At 36.9% G+C, this 13,460-nt stretch overlaps 1 protein-coding gene across 15 annotated transcripts in view; it reads left to right on the top strand.

The window, feature by feature from the left end:
• Positions 1–13,460, top strand: part of SLMAP (sarcolemma associated protein) — a 152,103-nt gene that overhangs the window by 90,475 nt on the left and 48,168 nt on the right. For 4 of the 15 annotated variants that reach the window (XM_082638342.1, XM_082638346.1, XM_082638349.1 and 1 more), the window contains exons 6-12: positions 3,620–3,715; positions 3,974–4,045; positions 5,395–5,535; positions 6,822–6,963; positions 8,497–8,661; positions 8,748–8,798; positions 9,289–9,339. In XM_082638342.1, coding sequence (XP_082494468.1) covers positions 3,620–3,715; positions 3,974–4,045; positions 5,395–5,535; positions 6,822–6,963; positions 8,497–8,661; positions 8,748–8,798; positions 9,289–9,339 — 718 coding nt within the window. The remainder of the gene's footprint in view (positions 1–3,619; positions 3,716–3,973; positions 4,046–5,394; positions 5,536–6,821; positions 6,964–8,496; positions 8,662–8,747; positions 8,799–9,288; positions 9,340–13,460) is intronic. The other 11 variants (XM_082638344.1, XM_082638340.1, XM_082638351.1 and 8 more) reach the window with 3 other exon arrangements.

The following is a 13,460-nucleotide window of genomic DNA, read 5'->3' as shown; positions in this document are numbered from 1 at the left end:
TTTCTGAGTTTGGTAGATTTAGACCGGATTATGGTTCTTATTATTCTAGTGAGGGAGCATGATTAAGGAAAACCCTGAATCAGGAGTTTAGAGATTTGAGGTTTTTATCTTGGCTCCTACTCAATGAGTTCTGTGACCTTGGGTGAGTCAGTTTACATATGTAGGTCTTCAGTTGCCTTTTGTTTAAAATGATAGGACCAAACCAGTGATCCTGTGTCCCTACATTCTTTTATAGGTCAATCACTAAGAGCAGTTGTACCTCAGTTAGGAATGTACACATCTGTGAAAATTATCAACACATTAATCAGATCTTACCTTCTACTGGGCATAATGTAATGGTGGATTGAAAAGTGGTTTTACACACTTGCAGTTTAGTAGGTAGACTCTAGCCAGAATTCCCTGGATTTGACCTTTGGCTTTAACTTCTGACCTGTTGGGACAGTTGTTTGTACCTCATTTTCCTCATCTATGATATGTGTATAATAATAGCACTCACCTCACAGAATTGCAAAGAATAAATGAATTAATGCAGGGAATTCCCTGGCAGTCCAGTGGTTAGCATTCGGTGATTTCACTGCCGAGGGCCCGGGTTTGATCCCTGCTTGGGGAACTGAGATCCCACAAGCTGCAAGGGACTTCCCTGGTGGTCCAGTGGTTAAGACTCCGAGCTCCCAATGCAGGAGGCCCAGGTTCCATCCCTGGTCAGGGAACTAGATCCCACATGCCGCAACGAAGATCCTGTGTGCCACAACTAAGACCCAGCGCAGTCAAATAAATAAATATTCAAAGCAACACAAACAAAAAAAAGAATTAATACATGTAAAGCACGTAGAACAGTGCCTGGCACATAGAACGTATGCTGTAAATGTTAGTAGTTGTTTACCATTCAGTAGGAAGTCACATTAATTGACCTAGATCTCTCTCATTTTTTAAAAAATTTATTTTATTTATTTATTTTTGGCTGCATTGGGTCTTCATTGCTGCGTGCAGGCTTTCTTTGGTTGCGGTGAGCAGGGGCTGCTCTTCATTGTGGTGGCTTCTCTTGTTGCGGAGCATGGGCTCTACGCGCATGGGCTTCAGTAGTTGTGGCGCGCAGGCTCAGTAGTTGTGGCGCATGGACTCAGTCGTTGTGGAACACGGGCTTAGTTGATCCGCGGCATGTGGGATCTTCCTGGACCAGGGCTCGAACCCGTGTCCCCTGCAATGGCAGGCGGATTCTCAACCACTGTGCCACCAGGGAAGCCCAATCTCTCTTATTTTTAGAGGTAGAAGAAAACTGAGATTAATCTGATCTAAGCTTCACTTTTCATATGAGAAATATGGTAAAATGATTTCCCAGGGCTATATACTACAGTTACTAGTCATCGTGGACTGTGAATCTAATGTTCTGACTCACGCCAGTACTCTTTCCAACTTTCTTGTCAGTTCTTTGAATATTCATAATGGCATAATCTTTCACTGTTCTTTTTCTAATTCTTTGAGGGGAAATTATACTGGATTGTCTTTTCTGTATACGTCTTTTTGAATTGCTGAAGTTCTAATATAAGTTGTAAACCTTTTGAATAAAAACTGAAATAGATGCATTTCATGCCTTAGAACTAAAAGCCCATTCCTGGAAGTGTTAGATTTCTGTTAGGATGTGGTTCATGGAGTTATGAAACTCTAAATGGAATTGAGTAAAAAAGGAGAAATTACACCATCTAGTGGAAGTAGTGGTTGTTTGGTGGTTTTGTTTTTAAGTAAAACTTTTTGCAGCATTAGTGTAACTTCCTGGATATTAGGAATGTTTTAGAAGTTTAAAATAAACTTGGCACCTAGTCCCTTTTAAGTGTAAGCTGTGTTTTAATGTGTGTTCTGAGGTGGAATGACTTTTATTAGATTCCTTAATCTGTACTTTTAGAGTTATATTAAAAAGCAGTACCTCTGGGGCTTCCCTGGTGGTGCAGTGGTTAAGAATCCGCCTGCCAATGCAGGGGACACGGGTTCGAGCCCTGGTCCAGAAAGATCCCACATGCTATGGAGCAACTAAGCCTGTGCGCCCCAACTACTGAGCCTGCGCTCTAGAGCCCGTGAGCCACAACTACTGAAGCCCGCAAGCCACAACTACTGAAGCACTGAAGCCTGTGTGCCTCGAGCCTGTGCTCCACAACAAGAGAAGCCACCGCAATGAGAAGCCTGCACACTGTAACGAAGAATGGCAAGCCCGTGCGCAGCAACTAAGACCCAGTGCAGCCAAAAATAATAAATAAATAAAATAAATAAATTTGTTAAAAAAAAAAAAAAAAGCAGTACCTCTGACTCTAATTAGACCAAATTTTCCCTAATCATTATTTATCAAGGATGTGGAGAGCAACAAATGAACGCTTTAAACCTCAAATACTGTGTTTGAAGTATATACTTCTCAGTTGAGGTGGCTCAGAGGTATTATGGTAGTAAATAATGTTCTTCTTTGGATAATGACAGAAATAGAAGAAAGTGAATTTAAAGATGTACCAAAACCGCAACTGAATGCTGTGTGAGCATTTTCACCTTGACTTGCAGTGATGGAGACCCTCTTAACAGCTATCAAATGTTAACAAGTGACCTGGAGATAAGGCTTTGCTTGCCAGCGTCTTTCTCTATAAAAATATTCCTTTGCAGCTGCCAAATAGTTATATAACTCCTTGACCCCTTAATTACATTGAACTAACGCTTGGTGGACTCTTACTTATATTTGGCATATTCGACTATGGCTAAGTGTTTTACAGTCACAGAGAGAATTAGAACACCTGAAAATGGAGTAGACTGTGAGAATAAAGCAGTCTCTCTCTTTGTATATATATATAAAACACTGTGTTTATATAGCATTTTTAAAAGGAAAAATTAAAAGTTATTTCTTTTGTAGATGTCTACTGATGTAGCTAAGCCATTAAGAAGTATCTTTGCTGCTAACCAGATTGTTTGGGTTTAGTTTGGAATGAGTTTGTTCTCACCTCGCCCTCTCTCGCCATATATATAGACACACACACACACACACACACACACACACACACACACATCTTTTAAATGTGTATATATAAAATGCAGGGTTAAAGCATTTGTCAGATTTTCTACTCTAGGTTTTTGGGTTTTTTTTTTTTTTTTTTGCGGTACGCGGGCCTCTCACCGCTGCAGCCTCTCCCGCTGCGGAGCACAGGCTCCGGACACACAGGCTCAGCGGCTATGGCTCACGGGCCCAGGCGCTCCACGGCATGTGGGATCTTCCCGGACCGGGGCACGAACCCGTGTCCCCGGCATCGGCAGGTGGACTGTCAACCACTGCGCCACCAGGGAAGCCCCAGGTTTTTGGTTTTTTAAACTCTTGTTAATTACAAGTAAAAAAACAAAAACAGGTGACCTGTTTTCTGTTAGAGGGGAAGTTGCAACTAGAGCACCCCTAATAGCACTACTGACAGCTCAACAACCGAGGCTGTAGTGATGTGGCCTGAATATAGTTTACGAAGTAGATTTATCGGATTTGGAAGTCGCATACACTGTGGGATGTAATACGAGAATATTTTCAGAATGTGCTAAAATTGATTACTCTTCAAAGGTGTCATGCTGAGTTTATTAGAATTTCTTTTGTGATTTATAATATTAGGAGGCCTTACATCGGGAACAGATGTTGGAACAGAAGTTAGCCACGCTTCAGCGGCTACTAGCCATCACCCAGGAGGCTTCAGATACCAGTTGGCAGGTATTCCAGTTGCCTTTATATTCGAGAAGCATTTAAGCACAGTATAATATCCCTTAGCTGTTGATTAGCTAAAACTAAAATTTTGTGGCAAGCAAAGGCAAAGTTATTTCCTAATGAACAAATAATGAAAATCTAGCATTTTTCAGTGGATGTTGGTCAACGTTATGATTTTAGATCTTTTCTGGCAGTAGCAACCTTTTTGATATATATTTTTTTATTACTCTGGGATTTTATTGATATTTAATTTTTCTTCAACAGGCTTTAATAGATGAAGATAGACTCTTATCACGGTTAGAGGTTATGGGAAACCAATTACAGGCTTGCTCCAAAGTAAGTATTAATCTCAGGTACATAAAGAAGAATGCATAGTTTTTTTATGTGGCTTCATGTCTTTGACTGTCATTTTGAATACATGCAAAAACGTTTATACATTTTCACCATTCTTTTTAATCTTCTATCATTATGGGAAATTTCAAACATACATGTAAATAGAAAGAACTATATAGTGAATGCCCAGGTACAGCTCTCTCTTTTTTCCATCATAGTTGATATTTGTTGGAAAACCGGGTCATTTGTTCTGTATAATTTCCCTCAATCTGGATTGATATTTAAACATTCTTCTGGCTCCTCCTTCCATAACATAAATTTGTAATTTGAGCTACAGATTTAGATCAACTCTGATGTAGGCTCAACTTTTTTTTTCGTTCAACAACACTTCGTGGGTAATATTGTGTACTTTCACCAGGAAGCACCGTAGTGTCTAGTTGTCTTTCTTTTTGAGATATTAGCAGTCTTTGATTATCCTTTCCTAGATCCATTCTTTTACTAAGGGTTGCAAAAATGGTGATGTTGTAATTCTATCTTTCCTTCATTTACTAGCTGAGTTACTTCTACAAAGAGAAACTTCCCCGCATAAACCATTTTGTTATCCTGTGATACATTTTCTTTAGGCAAAGCAGGATAAATGATTTTCTCCCTTTATTTACTGGATTTCAAAATAATGCTTTGGTTCCTTTTCATCCACCAAAGAATGACCAATGAAGTATTTTTTTCCCCCAACTTAGATTTAAATATATTTCATGTGTATAAACCTATTTCATTTGTTTTCCTTATTGATTCCCAGTTATCCCACCTTTGGTCTATAGGAACTTCTTCAGGTTGGCACCTGAGTTCTTTTGGTAGAACCCTGGTAGACTTTGATAGCTTCCTGCTGTCATATCAGACAAGATAGTCCATACTCATCTTTTACATTTCCTGCCTTAGATGTGGTATCAGCTTTTTCCTCAGGGTGCTGTTATTCCTTTTATTATTAGTTATTATTTTTAAATGCTTGGCCCCTTTAGAGGTAAGAGATTATTTTTGCCCATAAATGTAAATGTTGTGGCTTTCAGAGAATATGGCAAGTAGAAGAGTTCATTCGTTTTGTATACTTGAGAGAAATTTTCAGTTTATTTCGACCTTTCTTTTTCTGTTGGAAGTGTGAATTAATATATTTGTGAAGGCATAATTTATTAATGCAGCTTTTAAATACAGCTTCAATTAATACAGAGTCAACATAATTTGTGTTTGGAGGTACCTTAATATAGAACTCAAAGAGCATCACAATGTGTTGTTTTTTTCAAATGTAAATACTTAAAAAAAATAACTTGGCTATAATTATAAATATTTTTTAATCCTAGAATCAAACAGAAGATAGTTTACGGAAGGAACTTATAGCATTACAGGAGGATAAACACAACTATGAGACGACAGCCAAAGAGTCCCTGAGGCGGGTTCTTCAGGAGAAAATTGAAGTGGTTAGAAAACTTTCAGAAGTTGAGGTATTTAAATTTAACAAATACTAAATAGTACTATGATTTTAAAATTTTAGCCTAAAAGTGCTAGCATTTCAGGACATTTCAAACTTGGGTATTATTATATAGCTAGAAAATTTTTCCTGTCTATCTGGTGGGAAGGAGCAGTATGCTGTTTTCATTGTCAGGAATTCTCAACGTAACCCTGTGAGTTCTGGCGCTTATGGTCTCTAGTCAGTGGTTGAGGAAATAAAAGCCTAACCAGGGAATTTTACTATTTGCACTTTGGTTAGGATTCAGCCTCCACACAATGGACCACGATATGTGCCAGGGAATTGATCTCATTTCACATAGTTTTGTTTTTCTTCCAGTTGAGGATAGTCAGTGTTAGGTAGAGAGCAACACCACTATTCTTACTTTACCCATCCTCCAGAGAGGAAAATTGTGCCTGTTTGGAGGTTCACAGGGGAAATTATCTCTGAGGTCCTTTCTGGGTCTTTTAGGAATAATCAAAATGTGATTCTCATTGCTTTAAAACAACATAATTGATAATATGGCTTATTCTTTTGAACTACTGGAAAATTACCACAGAAGTTACGTATTACTGGATTTAGTTAAAATGTCCATTGTAAACTAAATAGTAAACATATTTTAAGATAAGGATAGTTTCTATCATAGCCCCATCCCGAAGTGACTGATTCACTGTCATGTCACTAATATGACATGCAAGGAAAGAAAATTGCTAATTGTCTTCTAATTTTATTAAATTGATTCTGTGCACATTATTAAACTTGCTTTCAAGAATTGATAGGCTTAAAATATTTTCAAAAGTCATAACCAATGGCCTTTAAAAAGTGTAATTATGGGGCTTCCCTGGTGGCGCAGTGGTTGAAAGTCAGCCTGCCGATGCAGGGGACATGGGTTCGTGCCCCGGTCCAGGAAGAGCCCACATGCCGTGGAGCAGCTGGGCCTGTGAGCCATGGCCACTAAGCCTGCACGTCCAGAGCCTGTGCTCCGCAATGGGAGAGGCCACAACAGTGAGAGGCCCGCGTACTGCAAAAAAAAAAAGTGTAATTATATAAAGTATTGTCCTTTTCTCCCTCCCCCTGTTTTTTGTCTTTCCAAATTCTTGGTATTTTCTGTTTTAGCATGTACATGAAGTAAATTGAAATTCTTATGTTACTTAACTCAGCTTTGTATAAAGTCCAGGGTAGATGCTGATTTTAGAACAGCCCATAGAGTTACACATTTTATAAATTGAATTTAGAATGTGCATTTATGCTAAATCAATTGCCTGTAAATTTGAATTACAGCGAAGTCTGAGTAATACTGAAGATGAATGTACCCACCTGAAAGAAATGAATGAACGGACTCAGGAAGAATTAAGAGAATTAGCCAATAAATATAATGGAGCAGTTAATGAGATTAAAGATTTATCTGATAAATTAAAGGTAGGTATTTCTCAACCTAGAAGTATGTAAATTAATTGTCCCTAATACACTGGATAGCTTAAGAGTTAGTTATTGCTGAATAGTTGTTGATGTAAAATTTGGTAATGGTTTAAATTTATAGTAAAAATCAGGTGCCATTTAGCCCAAACCCCCTTACCACAGATAACTGAAAGTTTGTATAAGCTGACATATTTCCTCTGGATGGAAATAAATAGTACTTCATAATAGGCATTTTAAAATATGTAACAGGAAATAGATGAGAGTCAGCAAAACCCAAGATATTTAGACTTTTGAAAAACTGGAATCTGCTTATCTTTCGGGTGTCCCAAAATCAGGGCCCAACTGTGTTAGTGCTAGTACAAGCCCAGAGGGAACCTTGGAGTGATTCCTTCCAGGGAGGCCATTGGCTTCACTTCAGCTGCATCTCCTTGTAGCTATAGGACATTTAGGATGAGGACAGACCAGACCATAGGTAATGCCAGGTTGGTCCTGTAAAACAGGGGTCCCCAACCCGCGGACCGTGGACCACTAATGGTCTGCGGCCTGTTAGGAACCAGGCGGCACAGCAGGAGATGAGCAGTGGGCGAGCAAGCGAGCGAAACTTCATCTACCGCTCCCCATCGCTCACATTACCACCTGAACCATCCCTACCCACCCCCCAATCTGTTGAAAAATGGTCTTCCACACAACTGGTCCCTGGTGCCAAAAAGGTTGGGGACTGGGACTTCCCTGGTGGCACAGTGGTTAAGAATCCACCTTCCAATGCAGGGGATGCAGGTTCGATCCCTGGTCAGGGAACTAGATCCCACATGCATGCCACAACTAAGAGTTTGCATGCCACAACTAAGGAGCCCGTGGCCGCAACTAAGGAGCACATGTGCTGCAACTAAGACCCGGTGCAACCAAAAGTAAATAAATTTTTTTAAATGCTTTTTTTAAAAAAAAGAGATTGGGGACCACTGCTATAAAATGTTAGAACTGAGTTTGTGAAGATGCATCTTTATATAATTCAAACCATGGATTGAGTGGCTAGAAGATACACATTTGTTAGAGAAGACCAGAGCATACCTCCCCTTTGTGTGATTGGTTAACCTATAATAGCTTTAAATATTGGACTTGTTAAAAAGAGGTCATTTAAAAAAGTGCTTGTAATCATCATTCCTTTAGCTAAACGTAATTTTGTTTAAAATTTCAGAATAAGTTACATTTTAGAACTTACAAACTAATTGGAACAATAGTAATTTCAGGGGAAACCGTTATTTCCCTCTTGAAAGATGTGTTTTTCATTTTTACCCCTATAATCTCCGTATGTATTGAGTTTGCTTGCTTGCTACAAGTTTTTCTCTCCTAGGTGATATGGAGGCGTGACACAGCGCATATCACTTTTGGCATTTTGACATTTACAGATATGTTCTATAATATAGAATATTCTCCTTAGAAGTTTATGTGAATAAAAGCAGTCCTGCTTTAGACCTCTTAAATCAAGGTTCGATTTTATTAAAACAGCTGAATTTTCTTTCTCTTTTTCAACAGGTAGCAGAGGGAAAACAAGAGGAAATCCAACAGAAGGGACAAGCTGAGAAAAAAGAATTACAACATAAAATAGATGAAATGGAAGAAAAAGAACAGGAGCTCCAGGCAAAAATAGAAGCTTTGCAAGCTGATAATGACTTCACCAATGAAAGGCTAACAGCTTTACAAGGTAAGTTAAGCTAATCCAGAAATTGATTTGATTTGATTTTTTCTTTTTATCTGTGAAATATCTTTTTCTTGGACTTTTATTTACAGTACGGTTAGAACATCTTCAAGAGAAAACTCTTAAAGAATGCAGCAGCTTAGGTAGGTGTCACCAAATTTCTTATTTAAAGCTGAATTTTTATTATTAAATTTTCGATGTTTACTATCTCACATTGGGTACTTATTTCTTTAAGAAGGATGTTTTACATATTAGGTGTAAAGTATCTACCCTCTTTCAGAAAATTTCCTTTAAAAATATGCTTGATTGCCACCAGTGGGCACCATCGTTTAGTCCTTGAGATGAATGAAATTTCTGCCTCTGAGACGGTCTGCTTAGAGATATTTAAATAAGAAAAACACATCAACAGCAGGATCCTTTTTCTTTTGAGGTTCACTGGCAGCTTACTAAGCAGTTGTAGGTTTTCTCTGAGATGATAGAAAATGGGAAGTTGAACCCTTCTTGTAAAAATAAATTTAAAGTGTTCTATCAGTCTTAATGTAAGTAGGGATACAAAATGCCATGGTTACACTTGAGACCAGTTTTAAATAATACTTTCTTTGATCAGGCAATGATACACTGTCTTAATCCTAGGGACACAAGTTGATGACTTCTTACCTAAAATAAATGGGAGCACAGAAAAAGGTAGTGTAAAAAACTTAAATATTTTTCTTTCATGATATCCTTTTACTATTTAAGCAGGATAGAGAAGTCAGGGTTTTTAGGTTTTAAGTGTTTGGAATGAAAAGCATGCTGCTCATTGACTATTAAATCCCATCTTGTAAAAATCAAGCTTCCCTTTATTTTGTAATTCTTAATTCTGTGATCTATGGTTAGATATCCCTTGTTATATGGAAATTTCAATTATTGAAATAACAAGAAAATGATAATGTTCAACTTTAGTACTGGCTTATATAACATAGTATAGCTTTTTTCCCCCCACTATATTTTCAAAGACGATACTACCATTTTCTTCCATCAAATACCGCTTCCTGGGGATAATTGGCAGCCATTTTTTAATGTATGTGCACCCCCTGCCCCCATCCTGGCCAGGAGTTTACTTCAGAGGCCAGTGAGCCTTTGGACGTGTCATAGAAATTGCTCTCTTTATCCGTCTGTTTCATCAATCAGAGATAACAGGGTCAGTCATTTCTGCCATCTGAAAAATTCTTTATTTGTTCTTGATACATGACCCTTCTTTCGGGATAGCTTGGGTTATCTCTTGCCAAAAATATACAGCCTCTGTTGGTTTTCTTAGTGCAACATGGGGTTTCTACTCAATGGTTTCTATATTCCTTCAGTCATTAAGATTCCTCCTCCCCACCCCATTCACCCAACATTAATTGAGCACCAACTATATGCCAGATCCTGTATTGGTTGCTTAGAGTACAAAATGAATAAAACTGTTTTCTGTGTTTACAAATCCGTGTGCCTCTCAACTCAGTTTTTATACAGAAGTTGGTGGAAGCCATCAAGGTCGATACCCAAGAATTTCTTACTAAATACTTTTTCCATGTATCAGGGGATATCTTTATAGTTCTTGGGCAGCAACCAAACTCTGATAAAGTTAGGAGGTGCTTTTTTGGTTTGTTTTGATTCGGTTTGGTTGGTTGGTTTTTAATCAAGAACTGGCATAATAGGCTCAGGTAATCATGTATATGTGAGCCGCAAGGTCAAGAGCTAAATACTCTGTATATAACAAATCTTGAAACTCTAAATTTTAAAAATGTTCCATTAATCATTGTTATTTGACTATTTTATGTATGTTTTGTGAAAATACGTTGACATTTTAAAATTTCAGTTTGAGTTTCAATTTGAGACTTTTTAAAGGTGTAGTTTATATTCATTGCACCACTATTACTAAAGTATATTTAGCAAACGTAAAAAGACTTAATCCTCATCTTCTAAAAGCTTCTCATTCTTAAATGAATTTATATTTTCTGTTGTCATTATTTTGCCCTTTTTTCTCTTTCTGGCATGTACACTTCTTATTCAAATCCATCACCCTTTTGACTTGAGCATGTATTCATGGATAATGTTAGTGTTAACTCGAGCTGGGAACATTCTATTCCTTCAGTTAAGAATCCTTTTATATACACCGACCCATCTTTATACTATTTAGAATTGTCAAATTACTGCTTAAAATTTTTTGCCAATTCCAGTTGATTTAGATGAGAATAGTTGTAGACAGCTCCTTGATTTAAAACTGAATAAGGGGACTTCCCTGGTGGTGCAGTGGTTAAGAATCTGCCTGCCAATACAGGGGACACGGATTAGATCCCTGGTCCTGGAAGATCCCACATGCCACGGAGCAACTAAACCCGTGTGCCACAACTACTGAGCCCACGTGCTGCAACTACTGAAGCCCATGCCTAGAGCCCATGCTCCACAAGAGAAGCCACTGTGATGAGAAACCCGTGCACTGCAACGAAGAGTAGCTCCCGCTCACTGCAACTAGAGAAAACCTGAGGGCAGCAACAAAGACCCAATGCAGCCTCCCCCCCCCAAAAAAAAACACTGAATAAGATATTTTGGACACTTTAGGGTGCTCCTTGCTATGATTATTTTTCCCTTGCTGGTATTTGTTTTTTTGGTAGTGCTAAATTGAGTGGTGTGAGAGTAACTAATAGAATGTCTTTAAAGACACTGAGTAGTAAATATCTGGATACGCACAAAAGATTCATACACTGAATTTAGTTACAAAGTGGATTTTGGAATAAGATGGGTCTATTCTGAATCATTTATGATATAGTAAGAAACCAGTTATCAAGTATTCAAATATTGCCGAAGTCCACAATCATAATGTGCTATCAGATATGATTTTAACTAAAATTACTCTTTAAGTAGAGCGAGAACCAAGTATGGTTGTAAGAGAATATTTCAAAAATGTCTGGAGAAATTAAGATTAATAATACTTCTCCACTAAATCCCATTTTTGAGATTACTTAAATCTAAAGTAGCTGCTATAAGCAGTTTTGTACTGTAATTTTTAAAATGTTATAAGCATATTTTAAATATATCTTAGAAGGTATAGAAAAGCTCTAATAGAACTATTCTGAGAGCCACATACATAATTTAAAATTTTCTGGTAGCCACATTAAAATTATAAAAAGAAATAGGTAAATTTTTAATAATGTATTTAATAATATATTTACTTTAACCCACTATATCCAAAATATTATTTCAATATGTAATCAATATTAAAAGATTGCAAATGAGGATTTCACGTTCTTTTTTCCTTAGTAAGTCTTTGAAATCAGTATATATTTAATGTACACTAACAACACATCTCAATTCAAACTAGCAACTTTTTAAAGGCTCAGTGGCCACATGTGGCTAATGGCTACTGTATTGGACAACACAGGTATAAATAATCAAAACCCATAGGTAACTCATGTATAAATAAAACATTTTAAGTGTCATGATTCTCTATTATGTTTCTGTATCTGCTTTTTCTTTACATTCCTACAGCTCTATTTAGTATCACAGGACACACCCCCTCCCCTGCCCCAGCACTTTCGGTATCTGATTCTTGATTCTTGGTTTGGATTATCAGTGACATCTTTTATAGTTTTTTGCAAAGTGAAATTCCCAAGAGCCTGAATTCAAGTAATGAAGTGTTAAAAGTGTCATGATCCAAATCCTTTACATGTACTACCTGAAAGACTTTTCTCTCATGTATCTTAGGAAATAACCTTTGTGAAAGTCACATGTATATTTATCTTTTTATATTAATCTTGCATTTTATCCAAACAAGTATAGTAGATATTTTAATGTAGAGTCCAGATAGTAAAATCAGAGTAGGTAAAAAGTTTGATTTTTGGCTTGGTATATGATGGTGGGATGTCCTGCATTAATAAATTTCATCTGAAGTCTTGTGATGCTTCTCTGAAATTTGGTTTCAAATATATATATTTTTAAATGTGTTTTATAAAGTCCTTTAGTTAGGCTAAAATTTGGTTTTACTGAGTTTTCATATTTAACAGTGATATTGTACAGTTTGAGTTTTGAAAATGTTATATAGCTTACATAGGATTTATGTAAACAACTTTTTATTTTGGTAATTACTATTCAACTGAAGACTCCTGTTTTGGATTTCTTGGCTGCAATTGGCAAACGCTATTTATTAGATTTTTTTTTTTTTAATTTCTAATTTCTATTGCAGTTAGCCTTTTTTTTTCTTTTTCATTGTATTTCTGTATAACTGTATGTAGTTATATATATGTATGTGTTATATGTAGTTACAACTATATATAACTGTGTATGTGTATTTATATAGAAATATATATCGGCATACCATGTAAGTAGATAAAGGATAATGAGAGATTTGAATATGAAGGTAAAGAAGAAGGCCATCAGTAAGGGTGTCAAGAGAGATTGTCCAGCCATCAGAGTAGGAGATGCCTGCCTCTTAAGCAAAGTTGAAATGATGGGGGGTGAGGCCAGGTGGAAGAGAAAAGAAGCTTTTACAGTCAGAGTGGTACTGACTCGTCCTCTTTGACAGGTTTTTGTGTGTTTACACCTTCTAGATAGTCATCATGTTGGAATATATTTTTAACACTTGAACTTCCAATGTCTGTTTGGTAGTTTTGAAAGATACAAATATGTACTTGAAGGATGTTATCCAGATTTAGAAGTTAACTCTTTGAATCAAAGTAAATAAAGCTTATTGTAAGAAAAGGGCTGAAACATTTATTAAACTACTGTGTTAGGTTTTGATTCTCTTTACTTATAGAAAAAAAAAAATCTGTTTGACCTGAGCGAAA

This window comes from Mesoplodon mirus (genome assembly GCF_964341445.2).
Source record: "Mesoplodon mirus genome assembly, chromosome: 12".
NCBI classification, from domain to species: domain Eukaryota; kingdom Metazoa; phylum Chordata; class Mammalia; order Artiodactyla; family Ziphiidae; genus Mesoplodon; species Mesoplodon mirus.
This window is presented reverse-complemented; position numbering and strand designations above follow the sequence as displayed.